This window comes from Achroia grisella, unplaced genomic scaffold (assembly GCF_030625045.1).
Source record: "Achroia grisella isolate CSIRO2021 unplaced genomic scaffold, CSIRO_AGI_Agris_v1 utg784, whole genome shotgun sequence".
NCBI lineage: Eukaryota > Metazoa > Arthropoda > Insecta > Lepidoptera > Pyralidae > Achroia > Achroia grisella.
The window spans coordinates 359,796-376,753 of NW_026713024.1; the positions used below are offsets into that span (position 1 = coordinate 359,796).

Genomic DNA, 16,958 nt, shown 5'->3' on the forward strand with positions numbered 1-16,958 from the left:
CGGGGGGCGCGCGGGGGGCGCGCGCGGCAGCCGCTAGCAGTCGCGGTCCTCGCGCACCAGCTGCGCGGTGTCGGCGCCGGTGTCCGCGGCGGGGTCCAGCGCGCGCGGCCGCCCCGCGCCCCCCGCGCCTCCGCCCGCTCCGCCGCGCGTCTCCGTCGACGACGGCGATATCACCGCCGACGCCACCTTCTCCTTTATCTCGTCCGGTACTTCGTAGATGCCGGCTGTGGAGACATACATGTCATTGTATAGTTATAATTCTATCAAAATTATCCGGCTCGATGGACCAGGAGCCAATATAGCGCACAGTTGCGTTTGTAGGTTGCATTATGACATTATAACTCGTTACGCCGAATATAAGCACTTTTAAACAGTTAATTTTTTTTATTCTATCGTATCATTCCGAGTTACGTTTTTTTTCTTTCTCGTTTTTTTGTGATGAGTCTACGCATCACAACAAAACGAGCAGGAAACTTGCGTGTGACTCTTTTAAATGAATTTAGTTCAGAATCAAATTAAGAATTATGAGTGTTTATAAATACTCACGTAGGGGAGGGTCGGGCTCGCCGGCGGCCTGCGCCCTGGTGACGGCCTCGTACATGGGGTTGCTGAAGTCGCGTCCCTTGCGGCCGGTGTCCTCGAGCGTGTAGGCGGGCTCCGCCACGCCGCCGAACTCCACGTTGGAGCCCTGCCGGAACGACACGCTCTGCGACGACGCCAGGCTGCCGAGGCCGCCGCCCTTGCCGCTGCGCATCGAACGGTATCAGTTAGAAACAAACGAAAACCTGTACTCATTCATGGTACCGATCGGACTCGAACTCACAAGGGCCTCTTCCGGATGAAGAACCAGGCGGCGGCGGCTCCTAGCACCAGCACGAGCACGAGCACGACGGGCACCAGCACGGCGGCGGCGGCGGCGCCCCGCGCGCCCCCCGCGCCGCCCGCCCCGCCCGCGCACAGCGGCGGCGCGCGCCCCGCCGGGCACACGCAGCGCAGCGCGCCCTGCTCCTCCTCCTCGCAGCGGCCCTGGTTCTCGCACGGACACACCCGCGGCAGCGCGCGCGGGGACTCCACCGCTGCGGACACGGACGATCACGTTGGAACCACTATCTACATAAGGACTCTTCGACTACTACTGGATATAGGTCATCGAGTAGTCCTTAAATGTGGTCGACATAAAAATATCTAAAGAGCAAATTATATGAAAGTTTTCATCTTTGTTACTCCTGCGAAATTATTAAACTGACAACAGTTTAATAATTTCGCAGGAGTAACAAAGATGAAAACTTATTATTTGTAGATAATTATTTGTAGTCTATAGAAACTTCTTTCTGTGTAAAATTTATAAACTTACTTGGATCATTCAATACACAGGTGTGAGCACGGGGGGGCGGGGGCAGGGGGGGGCGGGGGCAGGGGGCGGGGGCAGGGGGCGGGGGCAGGTGGGGCGGGGGCAGGTTGGGCGGAGGCAGGGGGGGCAGGGGGGCAGGGAGGGCGCGTACCTGCGTCGCAGGCGCGGTCGAGCGCGGCGCGCTTGGGCGGCGGCAGCAGGTCGGGGCAGGCGCAGCGCCGGCCGCCCGGCACGCCCAGGCACAGGTGCGAGCACGGGGGTGCGGGGGCAGGGGGGGCAGGGGGGGCGCGTACCTGCGTCGCAGGCGCGGTCGAGCGCGGCGCGCTTGGGCGGCGGCAGCAGGTCGGGGCAGGCGCAGCGCCGGCCGCCCGGCACGCCCAGGCACAGGTGCGAGCACGCCGCGCACGCGCCCGAAGACTCCGCCGGGGCCGCGCGCCGCGGGTGCACCACTGACGAAAATAATATTAGGTTAATAGCTCTCAGGTTCCGAGACAGACATCGATATTGACGATATTGAATATTGAATTTCGAGAAAAGAAGTACAAAGTCGACTGTGTCAAATGTATCGTTACCTTTCACAGCCGAAGGGTTGACTAGATCCTTGGAAATGACGAACGGCACTCCCCGTCCGAACTTGTCTTGCCGAACGAGCTCGCCGGTGTCGCGCGTCACCCAGTACAGCGACGACTCGAACACGTCCAGGGAGATCGGATGCTTTAGTGTATCGCCCCGGAGGATCACCTTCCTGTTGGAGCCGTCGTGTCTCATCGACTCTATGGTGTTCAGCTTCGTGTCGGCCCAGTAGATCGAGTGGTCCATGGCCTGGTCGATCGCCAAGCCGGTCGGATGCCTGACGTTCTCCGTGACGATCGGTCTCCTCTTCGAGCCGTCCATCCACGATATCTCTATCTTCGGTGCGGATCCCGCGTCCGTCCAGAACATTCTGCCCATTTGAGGATCGAGCACCAGCGACGTCGGGCTCTCGATACCCGCAGAGACTAGCGCTCGTCTGTATCTGCCGTCGGACCTCGCCACCATGACTCGACCTCTCGGCTTCGAGCCGGTTCTGTCCACCTCGGTCCAGTACAGGTTGTCACCGATGTAGTCGACCGCGAGTGCCGTAGGTTTGGAGTTTCCTTTCATGTTGAGATCCTGGGCGAATCCGGTCTTGACCTGGCCTCCCATCGCATTTACCATATACGAGCGCTTGATGGTCTTATCGTAGCTGTCGGCCCAGAAGACCATCTCATTTTTAGGGTCGAAGTCGATGGCTTCGATTCTCTTCTCGGAGGTGATGACGTCGAATTCTTCGTTTTTATCTTGGACAAAGGCACGTATTTCAGGTCCATTGGCAAACATTAGTACCACCTCGTTCTCTGTCGCCTTGCAAACGCCGGATAAGTTATCTGCCAATCTGAAATAGTCGAGAATCGAATAAGACATCATCTAAATTAATATGTCACTAGCGGAGAAAGCGGCGATATGGTTTAGAGAATACCTGAACCCTTCGCGACAGCTACAACTGTAGCTGCCGTTGATGTTGGTGCAAATATGCGAGCAGTGGTGGGTGCCGGCCACACACTCGTCCACGTCGACGCACCGCTTCTTGTCCGCCGGCGAGATTATCCAACCTTGGAAGCACGAGCAGATGTATCCGCCGCCCGGCTGCGTCAAATTGGTGCAGAAGTGTTCGCAGCCACCTGTGGACAGAAGCGAGCGAGTGAGCGGTCTCGGCTCTGATGATCGAGCCGCTAGTGTGACGGAGCGGAACGGAATGAGACGGAGCGGGCCGGAGCGGGCCGGAGCGGGACGTACCTTTGTGTTCGAGGTCGCAGGTGCGGTCGCGGTGGCAGCCGAGCTCGTCGGAGGCGTCGCCGCAGTCGTCGGCGTAGTCGCAGAGCTGCGTGCGCTCCACGCAGCGGCGGTTGGCGCACGTGAGCTGCGTGGCGGGCTCGCACGGCCGCGCGCGCGCCGCGCACAGCGTCATGTTGTTCTCGTCCGAGCCGTCGCCGCAGTTGTCCACGCCGTCGCACACCTGGTACCTGTCACAGACGTCCACCGTATCAGCTAATATGTCTATGCTGTAACTACATTTATCTACATTTTTACATAGAAATCATCCAGACCATTACAATTAATCATAGTCATGAATACAATTTTTTCGTCATCCCGATCATGATGATGTAAGACGTGCTAAACCACTAGACCACTAGGTTATATAATAATTTCATACTTGCTCGCTACCGTCGCTCACCTGGGCACACATCTATGATTGTCGCAGTGGAAGCGGCGCAGCGTGTCGCAGTTGAAATTAGTGCAGATGGAAGCCGCCTCGTCGGACCCGTCGCCGCAGTCGTCCGTGCCGTCGCACAAGTCCGACTGTGATACGCACAGATTGTTGGCGCATTGGAACCTGATGACAATACAGTTCATAATTTTTATTAATTTGAGATGTTGGTTAATTCGTTGATTACATGCGTACGCATACAGAAATTTAAATTGTAGCTCTTTTAAAACTCTCTAAATTACTCGGAATCTTAAAATGATAATAAAATCATTATAACTGCAATTTAACTTGAAATATATAAAACACAAATATATTTTATTGAAGAAATATCATTCAATGTAATTATGTAATTGATAAGTGACATACCGACTTTCAGGGCAGTATTTTCCTCCAGGGAACCGCGGAGGACAGCCGATCTCATCAGATAAATCTCTACAATCTCTGTCGCCATCACATCTGAAGTATGCAGCGATACAGTGTCCAGACTTGCACTGGAATGTCCCGTTCTTGCACTTGAATCCACCACAGTCCATCTCGTCTGAGTTATCTCCACAATCGTCTTCGTGGTCGCATCTCCATCTCGACGATATACATTTTCCGTTGCCACACTTGAATTCTGATTCAGAACATTCCCTATATTTGTGTTGGCAAGCCGACTCTGCTTCGTCGCTACCATCCCCACAGTCGTCAGTGAAATCGCACAGCCACTGTTTCGGTATACAGCGTTTGTTATCACAAGTGAAATCGGTTTCGGAGTTACAACTTGGGCAATTTTCTGGAAGTTCATCGGATCCATCTCTACAGTCGTCTTTGCCATCACAGAACAACCATTTTGGTATACACCTATAGTTGGACTGACCAGGACACCTTCTCCAGCCTGTAGTGCAATTTCTTTGACGACACATATAAGCCGGTTCATCCGAATCATCACCGCAATCGTTATCGAAGTCGCACATCCATAGCTTCGGTATACAACGACCATTCTTACACGAGAACTCGGTGTCAGGATTACAAGGTCTATTGTGGCACATGGTCGGATCCTCGTCACTGTTGTCTTTACAGTCAGTATCGCCGTCACACTTCCAACTCTCCAGAATACATCTTCCACTAGATTTACACTTAAATTCAAGTAATGGACACTCGTGTGAGCACTGAGCTTCGTCGCTTCCATCTCCGCAGTCGTCGGTGCCATCACAAATAGTTGCCGCGGGCGTGCAGTTGGTGTTCTTGCACTGGAAGGAGCCAGCGCGGCAGTGCCGCACAGGGCAGGTGTCAGGTTCGTCGGACCCGTCCATGCAGTCTTTCTCTCCATCACATTTCCAGAACCACGGGATACATTTCTCATCATGCCCGTTGCACCTATGTTGTCCGTCAGTACAATTAGCTATACAGGTTTTCAGGTCGCGTGCCAAATAGAACTGATTCGGGCAAGCACATTTGTATGTGGTGGTCCCTTCTTCACCGTAGCCTTCGATGTTTAAGTAGCTAGACTCATGTGGAGGAGCTATGAGACACAGATGGGAACAGCCACCGTTATTATCTCCACAAGGGTTAGGATATGGAAGTTGTCTTAATGGATGAACTACGTGAATGTCGTAAGGACGGTGCGTAGTATTTCTTAGAACCGTTAAGTTTTCACCCGAATGCTTGTTCGCTTTACTTATAGCTTTAAGATTCCAATCAGTCCAGTAGATTTCATCATCGAATAAACTAAGGGCGAATACATGTGGAACTTTCGTGCCGGACAGGACAATATGCCTGTGCCTACCCTCTAAATCGGCAGAACCAATGTAATCCAAGTGGGCATCAGCCCAATAAATTCTGTCAGTGAAGTAATCAATTGTTAAGGCATTAGGCCATGCGATATCTTGTTCCCAATTCAAAATAACAGTAAAATTGGTGCCGTCCATTCCCATTTTACCTATATAGGCTTGGAGATGCCACGACGTAAAGTACAAATATCCAGTACCTGGATGAACAACGATAGCTCTTGGATCGGCTATTCCAGTTTTTAGAGTTTTTCTTCTAGTACCATCCAATTCTGCGACGTCCAAATTCTTCGAATGTCTATCGAGCCAATACAGTTTTCGGCCGATCCAGTCAATAGCAATACCTTCTAGAGCGTGTGAGTCATGTCTTATTACGACCTCTTTAGTAGGATTCGGATCAGAATAATCGGAACGGTATATAGTTTTCGCAGATACATCAGCAAAGTACATTTTCTGTTCTTTGACATCGAAGTCCACCGCCACTACATTCATCAGATCTTGGTGAACGAGATTATAAAGAGACGCATCGGTGGACATATTTCTCACGTAGTATTTGTTGGTGAAAATGACCCATGCTGAAGTATTGTCTTTACGTTTGCATGTATGTTCGTCGGCTTCGCGTTCGTAATATTGGTCATTACATTTACAATAATAAGATCCGGGAGTGTTGGAGCAATACTGAGAGCATACCCCTGGCGTTTCTATACACTCGTCAACATCGGCACAGGCCTTGCCATCAGACAACAGTTTGTAGCCTTGATTACAATCGCAATAGTATCCAGTCAGTGTATCGATACATTTATGTCCGCACTGATTTATCTCCAACTTAGCGCACTCGTCTACATTACAGTGAGCCGGTTCATCGGATTCGTCAGTGCAGTCCGCGACCTTGTTACACACGAGTCTGCTGTCAATACATTGGTCATTGTTACACTTAAACTGTCCGTCGGGGCACGTCTTGTTTTCTTTAACACAGCCGACTTCGTCAGAGTGATCGCCGCAGTCGTCCTCTCCGTCGCATCTAAATTTACTCCTGATACATTTGAAATTCTGACACTTGAACTCCTGGTCGCTACAAGTTTTATATTGCATGTTGCAGAACTTGCCTTCATCGGAGCCATCACCGCAGTCATTGTCGTGGTCGCAGATCCAGCCCAGATTGATGCAACGGCCGTTGTTACATTGGAATTGCTCCTCAGAACAAGGCGCGGGCGCGGCGCAGTGGTGGAGAGTTGCGTTCTCGTCTGCGCCGTCGATGCAGTCGGGATCACCATCGCATAGCCATTTTCGCGGGATACATTGAGCGCGACCCCACAGTTTATTTTCCTCACATGTGTACTCCGTCTCGGCATCACACTTGCGTTCATTGCATTGGTGGCGATCGTCTTCGTCACTGCTATCGAGGCAGTCATTGTCGCCATCGCAGATGTATATCCTCGGAATGCAGTTGCCGTTGTCGCAAGTGAATAGGTCACCAAAACAAGTGCGGCCCTCGGAGCGACAGTACTCTGGCGGCTCGTCGGCGCCGTCTCCACAGTCGTCGTCGCCGTCGCAGTACCAGGTGGCGGGGATGCAGCGGTGGTTGGGACAGCGGAAGCTGTTCTGCGGGCAGGTGCGCATGGCGCAGTGTAGGGGCTCCTCGTCGGAGTTGTCGCCGCAGTCGTTGTCGCCGTCGCACAGCCAGTATGGCTCCACGCAGATGTTGGTGCGTTCGCACTTCAGGTGATTCGCTGGACAAGTGGTGTTCCGCGGACACCGCTCGTGGGTTTCGTCCGATGTAATGTTATCTTTACAATCGTTGATTCCATTGCACACCTGTGACATTGGTATGCAACGAGAATTGTGACATGTGAATTCACCGTCCATGCACGGGGGATACACGCAACCCTCCTCGTCGGATCCGTCTTTACAATCGTTTTCATGATCGCACTTCCATGATTTGAAGATACACCGGCCATTGTTACAGCGAAATTCGTTCGGTGAACACGAGTGATAGGCACAGTAGTTGCGGTCCTCATCGGAATTATCGCCACAATCGTCGTCTCCATCGCAGGACCACATGCGACTAATACATTTACCATTGGCGCAGAAGAATTTGGAAGGATCACAGGTAATGTTACGAGCCACACACATTCGGCCCTCGTTGACCAGCTTAGTGTTCTCGTCACAACGGCACTCGGCTGTATTATTGGGTGCGGGATGACAGCTTTGGGCGCACCCTCCGTTACTGATGCTGCAAGCATTAGCCTGACACATTTGTCTCTTCTTGCTGTATACGTGAATATCTCGTGGAGAGTCTTCTAGTCTCTTAACCATTTCAACCATATTGGCTCCCGTATGCTTTTCAGCTCGGTACACTCCACGCAGTTGTAGGTCAGTCCAGTAAATATAGTTTCTGAATACGGTAATGGCGAATGGATAAATAGTAGCAGATATTAGAACTTCTCTATCCGAACCGTCCAATTTTGACCTCTCTATTTTCTCTCGAACGGCATCACTCCAATATAACATGTTTTCATCAAAATCTATAGCTAAACCGCTGGGCTGTGAAAGGTCCTTATCTATTATTGCCTTTTTAAGTGATCCGGCCATTGTTGTCCTGTATATTTTACCTGTCGTGCCAAATCGGCCCCAGTCTGTGTAGTAAAGAGTTCCATTGCAAGGATCTACAACTATAGCTCGGGGACGTTCTACTCTTGCGATCATAACTATATCACTGCCATCCAGATTCATAGCAAAGATTGAATTGTTCGAGCTATCTGTCCAGTAAATTTTCTTCTGCGTCCAGTCATATGATATGCCTTCGGGATTTATACCCTTGTCGATGATATTTCTTATGCTACTATTTTCCAGAGGTTTGTTAGTGGACATCGTTGCGATCCTTGGCCATGGTCTTATTTGTGTGAAGAATAATACGTTATCAGCATAATCGAATTCTACTCCAACTACATTTGTCAGGCTACTTACGGGTTTGAAAGGAACACCTGTTGATTTAGGATCTAGATTAATAGAGCGTATTTCAGTTCTAGTTGTAAAAACGAGGTATTCATCTACTACGTCACAAGTTTTTGGGTTACTAGCCGATACCTCGCCTGTAGCACAGTCGCATTTGTGTGTAAATCCCTTATTGGCTTCTGGCGGATAACTGAAACAGAGTTGTTCACAGCCGCCATTTCCGAGTTTACGGCAAGGGTTGTTGTCATCAGTAGGTTGGTTGTTTACATCAAATATAGCGATATCCCGTAACTTAGGGAGATTTGTCCTGACCTTTTCTGGCATAGACATATTGCCTGGTAGTTTCGAAGCTTTGTAAATAGTTTGCAAGTTTCTGTCCACCCAGTAGACACTTCCTGTATGAACTGCAATACCCATTGGATTCGGGAGATTAGATCTGATGAGTTGTCGGTTACCACCATTGTAGGATATTTTCTGAATTTGATCCAATTTGGAATCGACCCAGTATACATCATGAGTTAGCATATCTATGGTCAAATCTCTGGGATTGGATATACCAGAGCTTACTACTGTTTGCCAGTTGGATCCATCGAGATAAGCCTTCCCGATTCGTGGATATTGACCATAGTCGATCCAATATAACAACCTTTTCAAAGGATTAACTGCTAGCTCTCTTGGCGCATCCATCGTTGTCTTTACTAGTACTTTTCTGTGTGATCCGTCTAACCAGCATATTTCTACGTAATTTTCGTGCGGAAACACATTGGTGAAGTATAAGTTGCCGGCGACCCAATCGACAGCCAATCCTCGGATTCCATTGCTGCCGATACCGTCGCGGATGATGTGTTGTAGTTCTGTGCCGTTTGGTCGAATTCGAAATATGCCGTTCCACTGGCCGCGATTGAACTCGACCCAATACATGTAGTTGTCAGCGAAGTGAACGTCCACATGCAGAATATGGTGACCAAGGCCAGTTACAGGGACCATAGCTTCCGCGCTGGTGTCGAGGCTGTAGCCGCGAATAAGATCAAGTTGGGAAACCACGGCGAAGGTCTTATAAGGAACGCAGTTCACTTCATTCTCTTTGCGATATCCGATAGAGCAGGCACACACTCGAGAACCTCCGTCATTCGGGATGCAGATCTGCTCGCAACCGCCATTAGCTGTTGAGCACGTATGGTGAATCATTTTCCGTTTCTGGAATATTATCAACGATTTGAGATCGCTTTCGTTGTCCATTATGGCTTTGATGTTATCACCGTTGGGCAAATCTGCTTTTATAATTTTCTCGTGTCGTGGATCGAGCACGTAGAGTCTGGAGTCTAATACGGCTATGACCTTGGGATATGATATAGCATTAACTTCGGTAAGTATAGTCTTCCTATCGTTTCCATCAGTATTCACACTGATTATGCTCGCCGGGAACTGCGTGCTGAAGTACACGATTTTCTTTTCTATATCTATAGTGATTGCTTCAGGTCTCTCGAAGCTGTCCACTAATATAACAGGATTGGTGCCGTCCATATTCGCTTTGCCAACTTTCACGGGTACTCCATAACCTCCCTCGTCAGTCCAGTACATTTTCCTGCAAACAAAATATATGCATCACTTATAGAAAATTACAGAGACTTCTACAAATGCTATCTTTAAAAATATCACTACTTACCCTTCCGTTGGGTCCAAACAAATTCCCTTAGGTTTCGCTACAGAGAACTTGCTGCCGTCATTAGCCATCACGATGGTCCTATATTTCACTTTGCCATCGACTCGCACCAGCTCAATGTTACTGGCTACTCTGTTTGCCATATATAAGTTACGACCGAGCCAGTCGAACGCGATCGCCGACGGTGCGCCGACGATGCCCGTGTCTTGTCCCAGAAATTCTGCTTTATTCCCACCGCCATACGGCATAGTATAGATCGTACAATTTTCATCGTCCTCGCCGTCGCTAGATATCGATTGTAGCCAGTATATAGTGTGACCCTGACGATCGTATTCCAATTGGACACCTCCTTAAATTAGAAACAGAAATTTATTATTACAAGTGACGCACTGAAATGAAGTAAAGTGAAAATAAAACGTGGCAATATGTACCTTGAACGCCGACGATCGCTTCCAGTTGTCCCGCTTTTCCCGTGCCGTCCAGCGCCAGATCTACGATCTGCGATCCCTTCAATACCATCAAATACGATTGCTCCTCTGAAATAGTTTTTTTTTTATTAGATTATGCTAGTCTTATTAATTTTCGAAACAACTCTGCGGATAATATGTATAAATTTAATCACCTTCAATGCACTTTCCGTCCGGCAGGAGCTTGTATCCCGCCTTGCACATGCACGTGTAGGGCACGCTCTCGTTCGGGCTCAGCAGGCAGAGGTGCTCGCACGAGTCGGGCTTGCAGGGCGACGGGTACCGCGGCTGCAGCGAAGGATGATGCACGTGGATCGACAGCGGCTGAGAGATCAGGTGCGACACCACCGTCTGGTTGGAGCCCCGGAACTTGTGCGCCGACAGCACCCGGTTCAGCTGCCGGTCGGTCCAGTAGAGCGTGTCCTCGAACAGCGTGAGCGAGTGCGGGTGCAGCAGGTAGTGGCTCGCGGCGAGCACCTGCCGGCGGCCCGAGCCGTCGTAGTTGACGAAGTCGATGTAGTCCAGCTTGGAGTCGGCGAAGTAGACGCGGCGCGTGGCGGTGTCGAGCGCGAGCCCGTTGGGCCAGTAGAGCTTGGTGGAGACGAGCGTGGCGCGGCCCGAGCCGTCGAGCCCGGCGCGCTCGAGGCGCGGCCGCTCGCCCCAGTCGGTCCAGAAGAGCAGCCGCGCGGCCGGCGCCGCGTCCAGCACCAGCCCGCGCGGCTGCTGCACGCCGCGCGCCACCGCCGCGCGCGCCGCGCCGTCCGCGCGCGCCGCCACCACGGCCCGCAGCCGGCTGTCCAGCCAGTACAGGTTGCCGCCCACCCAGTCGTACGCCAGCCCCTCCACCAGCTCCAGCCCCGACGTCACGATGGCGCGCGGCGCGCCGCCGCGGTCCAGCCGCGAGATGCGCTTCAGCTTCATGTCCGACCAGAAGATGGTGCCGGTGTGCATGTCCGAGGCGGTCGCGACCACGTTCTCGACGTCGATCGGCACGCGCTCGAGCCCCTGCTCGTCGAGGTCCGCGACGAGGATCGAGTGCCGGTTCGAGATGATGAGGAACGCGCTCGAGTGGTTGTCGGCCTTGCACGAGTGCGCGTCGCCGGCGAGCCGGTACCCGTCCACGCACCCGCACGCATACGAGCCCTTGGTGTTGGTGCAGACCTGCGAGCACAGCCCCGGGGGGTCGCACTCGTCGACGTCCTTGCAGTTGAAGCCGTCCGCGTCCAGCTCCTCGCCCTCCGGACACAGGCACAGGGGACCGTTCGGCGTCTGCTTGCACTTGTTGGAGCAGAGACCGTCTTGATGTTCGCATTCGGCAAAGTCACAGCTGGCGCCTTGAAGTAGAAAATAATAATATTTGTTCAAAATCTACCCTGTAACATCGTAAGCACAGATTATTATATTAGACTCCGTTAGTTTGTGTTCCCGCGTCTTTCCTTCTCCTCCCTTACCTAGTACTGAATCGCCTGTACGGCGGCCATGACGCGCGCGCATTGTGTTGTGAATTAAAATAAATTAGAACTGTGAAACCTACTGTGAAACTGGAAAGCTAGCGAAGATATCTTCGAGACCCTGAAGCCCAAGAAATCCGCAGAACCATACAGGTACGTGACTGACGCCTCCACTCATTTTTCACTATATATGTACAGAGAGTAAATTCCCTAACATTTTGGTAGCAGAGTAGTTTCCCAAACAATATTACTATAAATCTTTCAAAATATATTATTTTAAAACGTATCGAGTATAAAATACCTTCGTCTGCGCCATTGGGACAGTCGACCTTATTATCGCAAACTTGAGTGATGTTTACACACCGGCCGGTGATTCCCGGGCACTGCCACTGGCCAGATGGACACCTGGAAACGATCAGAAGCTATAATACGTGCGACAGAGAGCGACGGGCGGCGGAGTGGAGGGCGGCGGTACCTGAAGGGCGGCGGCTTGCAGGCGTGCTGCAGGCCCTCGTCGGAGCCGTCGCCGCAGTCGTCGTTGCCGTCGCACACGTACGCCTGGAACACGCAGCGTCCGTTGTCGCAGCGGAAGTGGCTCGCAGCGCACTGCACCGCGCCGCACGACGACGGCTCGTCCGACAGGTCCTCGCAGTCCGGCGTGCCTGCGGGGGACACGCGCTTCTTATGTCATGATTCACGAGTATTTATACATCGCACTACATAATATTGCAATTAATATTGTGCAGTTTCTGTCAAACGACCTCGACCTCCGATCTAATGGTCCGTCGGCCCGGATTTTTATCGGTTTCGGCGGTCTCACTCACCGTCACAATACCAAGTAGTAGGAATACATATCCCGGAGGAGCGGCACTGGAACTGCCTGTCGGGTTGGCACTGGTGGGGCGCCAGCGAGGGACAGCCGGCCTCGTCGCTGCCGTCGTTGCAGTCCGGGATACCGTCACACTTATACGCCTCCTAGCGACGAACATTCACAACGGTACGTTAGACCTCCAATTGACAGTTACTTCAAATAAGTTACGAGTTACAATCAGACTGATACTAAAAATTTTACATGTCAGACTGATGAACCAAATTAATTCACATACAGTGACATCGGGTGGGGGTGGTGGTGACCGTTACCTGCACACACTGCTTGAGGTCGGCGCACTTGAACTGGCTGGCGAGGCAGGAGACGGGCGGGCAGTCGGCCTCGTCCTGCTTGTCGAAGCAGTCGTCGTCTCCGTCGCACACCCACGACGCGGGGATGCAGTGCCCCGTGCGCGGGCACGTGAACTGCAACACGATCACAACACACCTGCTATTACATCTGAAACATTTACTATTATAATACGCGGTACACATGATCCCTTAGGTCTCAGCTCTTAAGAAACCTTAAAGGATTATTAAGGTTTCTTCTTGATAATCTGCTGTAATCTCTCGAGAAAATAATATATTATTATTTTATTTACAATATTAAAAAGTGTGATACTGACAAAATAACATCAGTAAGGCCATAAAAACATTGATGTCGCTGACCTGGAAGTAAGCGCAGGTCTTCTCTGCACAGTGCGTCCCCTCGTCGGAGCCGTCGCCGCAGTCGTTCTCCGAGTCGCACTTCCAGGTGTTGGGCACGCAGCGTCCGTTGTCGCACTGGAACTGTGACGAGCTGCAGGTCACGTTGACGCAGCCCGTCTCGTCGGAGAAATCGCCGCAGTCGTTCTCGGAGTCGCACTTGAACGTCGCCGGGATGCAGCGCCCTGACTTGCACATGAACTCTGATGCGCTGCACGTCGATTCTGAGATACACATCAATATTTATCAAGTGTAATTATTTCTCGTATCCGAAGATATTTCTTTGACAAAACAATCATGTTAAACTATAACTGGTTTAACAGATCTAGCTAGTTTTACTTCCAAATGTAACGAGAAAAAACTGGAAAATGTTATTAAATTATTATTTAATAAATGAGAGACATTTTTAAATATATTCAAAGCTTATAAAAATATTAAATAGCTATATGATAAAAGTAAAGTTCCACTTACTGGTACAGTTGGCGAATTCTTCGTCGCTGTTGTCTAAACAGTCATCGTCACCGTCGCAGACCCAACTTTTGGGGATGCACCGTTGGTTGTTGCAAGTGAAGTCCCAAGTATTCGGGCAAGCGCGCACCGGTGGTTCAGAGTTAGGATCCGCCACGCAACTAGTACCATCCGGAGCTAACTTCTCACCATACGGACATCCACACTTAACGGTCAACAACTCCGTATTGTTCCTTGGAATAGCAAAGCAAAGTTTTTGGCAATTTCCATTACTTCTGGCACAAGGCTGCATGGGATCAATTTTCTGTACGGCTTGGCTGTACACTTTCACACCATAGAGCCGGTTTGTTTGTGGCTCCCGCACCATCACGTCTTCCTGTTCACCAGTCAGCTTATGGAGGCGTATGATGGCATCTAATCTCCAGTCAGTGATATACATGAAATCTTTGTGAATAACAATAGAGAATGGATGTCGTATTAATCTTGAATTTACTGTCCGTACATCAGTGCCGTCTAGTTTCGAATGTTGTACATGATCTAGTAAAGCGTCACACCAGTATAATCTGTCAGTGTCGAAATCTATAGAAAGACCATTTGGCCAGCCAAGAGTAACGTTCTCGAATACTAACAAGCCCGTACCATCAGTGTTTGCTCGGCTTATGTTGGCGGGACGGTCCCACTCTGAGAAGAAGATGTAACCTTTATTTGGATGTACTACAATAGCGCGCGGCCTCTTCAAATCCTTTAGAAGTGTTCTTCTATATGAAATATTTCTTGTCGATAGCACATTCAGTGTGCCTTTTCTCGAATCGATGTAGTACAAATTCTTAGATGCCCAGTCCACAGCCAGACCTTCCACACCTTCATTTTGAGATGCCAATACAATTTCTTTAGTAGTTCCATTTCTATGTACTCTATAAATAACGTCTTGCAACACATCTGAGTAATATATATGTTCATCTTTTGAATCAAAGTCCAAGCCCACGAACCTGGCTCTTTTAGAGACTACAGGGAGTATGGCTTCACTGAAACCTTCTATGACCGGATTCAAAACTTTTCCTTTTATAAATCTTTGTTGAGAATACATGAGGAACTCTTCGACGAGATCACAGTTTCTTAAGTCTGTTTCTAACCTATATCCAATGTTACAGGCACACCTATAGCCTAAACCGCCGTTCGGTAGCGCCGTCACTATACACATCTGCGCACAACCACCGTTGTTGTTGCCGCATGGATTATTTACAGAAGTTTGTTTTAAAGGATGTATCACAGTTATAGCTTTGGGATCTCTAATATCTTTCATTTTATATATGGCTTGTATACTGGCCGAGCCCTCGTATTTGTTGACCGAGCTGATGCCCTGCTTGGTGCTATCTGACCAGTACACTCTATCTTCGAATAAAGCTAACCTAGAAGGGCTGGGCACCTGTTGTCCCCTTAAAACTAAGAATCTATAGTTGCCGTCGTAATCTACAGTTTCAATATAATCTAACAGCGAGTCACACCAAAATACTCTTTTGGCGATGATATCTACGGCGATACCGGAGGCTTTGTACGTGGCTTCGGACACTATCGACTTAGTGTGCGTTCCGTCCATGTTAGCTCTAATGATCTGTAAATAAACATATCACTGTTGAATTTACTGCAATTTGAGTTTTAATTTGCGAATGCGCAAGACATCCTATTATATCGGATGAAGAATGTGATATAGTGTGATATAAAAAAAATAATTGATAATAACGACAAAGGATTCACTAAAGGCGCGTGGGTGGCGACATTTTCCTTGGCTGAAACTATTTGCTGGTACCAGAGAGCAAGTGTTATGGATATTTTTATTTTAATACTACGATACCGTTATTAGAATTCATAAAATGCACCGTACGCATCACTGTGGGTATATATTTTTTTTAATTTTATTTCTTTATAATTGTTTATTTTTTCTTTTATCCATTACGTATATAATGTTTTAGGATTATTATTTAAGATTATTAATATATAATTTTACTTTATATACTTTTCTCTTGATATTATTATTTTTATTTTAATTGCATAGTATCTGATTTATTAAGTTAATGTATACGTATTTTTTAATTGTAATATTTACGCGTCCGTACTGGGGGCCCAAGTGAAAATGAGCGCTGGAAAATATTTCCAGCATTATGCTGAGTTGTGGCCCACATTGACTCCGTTTTTTAATGTGTAAATTATTCTTGTATTTCTTATGTTATTACTGTAAAAACGAGTTAATAAAATTCTATTCTATTCTATTCTATTCTATACTATTCTATATAGTAAAAGTACTTAATAAAGTTGTCGAGCATTACGACGGAAGCAGAATGAATGTGGTCTTCGTTAACAAACTACTATACAGTTGTTAGGTTAAGACTTTCAAGATCTCCAATATAGAGAACAAATTTGGAAGCGGTAATGTTTACCTGACTACCGTCGGCGACAAACATGAATCCTAAAGTGGGGTCGAGCGCCAAGTCGGAGGGGCTGGTGAGGTTGGAGCCGAGCACGACGGCGTGCCACCGGCCATCCAGCTCGAACACGTCGACCTTCTGTCCGATGGCGTCGGCCACGTACAGCTTGTCGCCCACCCAGTCCACGGCCAGCGCCACCGGCGCCCACGACCCCGCCACGGAGATGTCGCTGCCCGCGTAGCTGCTCACGCCCGCCGGCACCGTCAGCGGCTGCGAGTGGATCTGGAACCCATTCGATGCCGACCTCCATTAACGGCTTGTCTTGCCATTTTGTTATATGCGTGTACAGAACGAACGCTGATCTTCAACAGTGACTCACTACTGGCCGGTTTTTGACATTCATATCTCCACTATGATGTGTTAAGAACATTAGATATTTATAAGATTGTAAATTTCATCATTATTGTTGGCAGTACTTTAGTATTGCTGGTAACACTGTAAGTTTTTAAAGGTGGACTCTAATAATACAAACGCAACTAAAAGTAGCCAAGA

The 16,958-nt window shown here is 49.4% G+C and overlaps 1 protein-coding gene across 1 annotated transcript in view; it reads right to left on the bottom strand.

Annotated features, from left to right (window-relative positions):
- Window positions 1-33: 33 nt before the first annotated feature.
- LOC131851497 (low-density lipoprotein receptor-related protein 2) overlaps window positions 34-16,958 on the bottom strand; it is a 360,567-nt gene continuing 343,642 nt past the window's right edge. The window contains exons 8-26 of the mRNA XM_059202003.1: window positions 16,419-16,688; window positions 13,987-15,595; window positions 13,480-13,739; window positions 13,084-13,236; window positions 12,768-12,918; window positions 12,419-12,605; window positions 12,245-12,348; window positions 10,648-11,826; window positions 10,457-10,561; window positions 10,029-10,374; window positions 4,005-9,947; window positions 3,606-3,764; window positions 3,167-3,393; window positions 2,850-3,051; window positions 1,924-2,765; window positions 1,645-1,800; window positions 824-1,076; window positions 547-746; window positions 34-224 (exon numbers count right to left, since the gene is read on the bottom strand). Coding sequence (XP_059057986.1) covers window positions 34-224; window positions 547-746; window positions 824-1,076; window positions 1,645-1,800; window positions 1,924-2,765; window positions 2,850-3,051; window positions 3,167-3,393; window positions 3,606-3,764; window positions 4,005-9,947; window positions 10,029-10,374; window positions 10,457-10,561; window positions 10,648-11,826; window positions 12,245-12,348; window positions 12,419-12,605; window positions 12,768-12,918; window positions 13,084-13,236; window positions 13,480-13,739; window positions 13,987-15,595; window positions 16,419-16,688 — 12,537 coding nt within the window. The remainder of the gene's footprint in view (window positions 225-546; window positions 747-823; window positions 1,077-1,644; window positions 1,801-1,923; window positions 2,766-2,849; window positions 3,052-3,166; window positions 3,394-3,605; window positions 3,765-4,004; window positions 9,948-10,028; window positions 10,375-10,456; window positions 10,562-10,647; window positions 11,827-12,244; window positions 12,349-12,418; window positions 12,606-12,767; window positions 12,919-13,083; window positions 13,237-13,479; window positions 13,740-13,986; window positions 15,596-16,418; window positions 16,689-16,958) is intronic.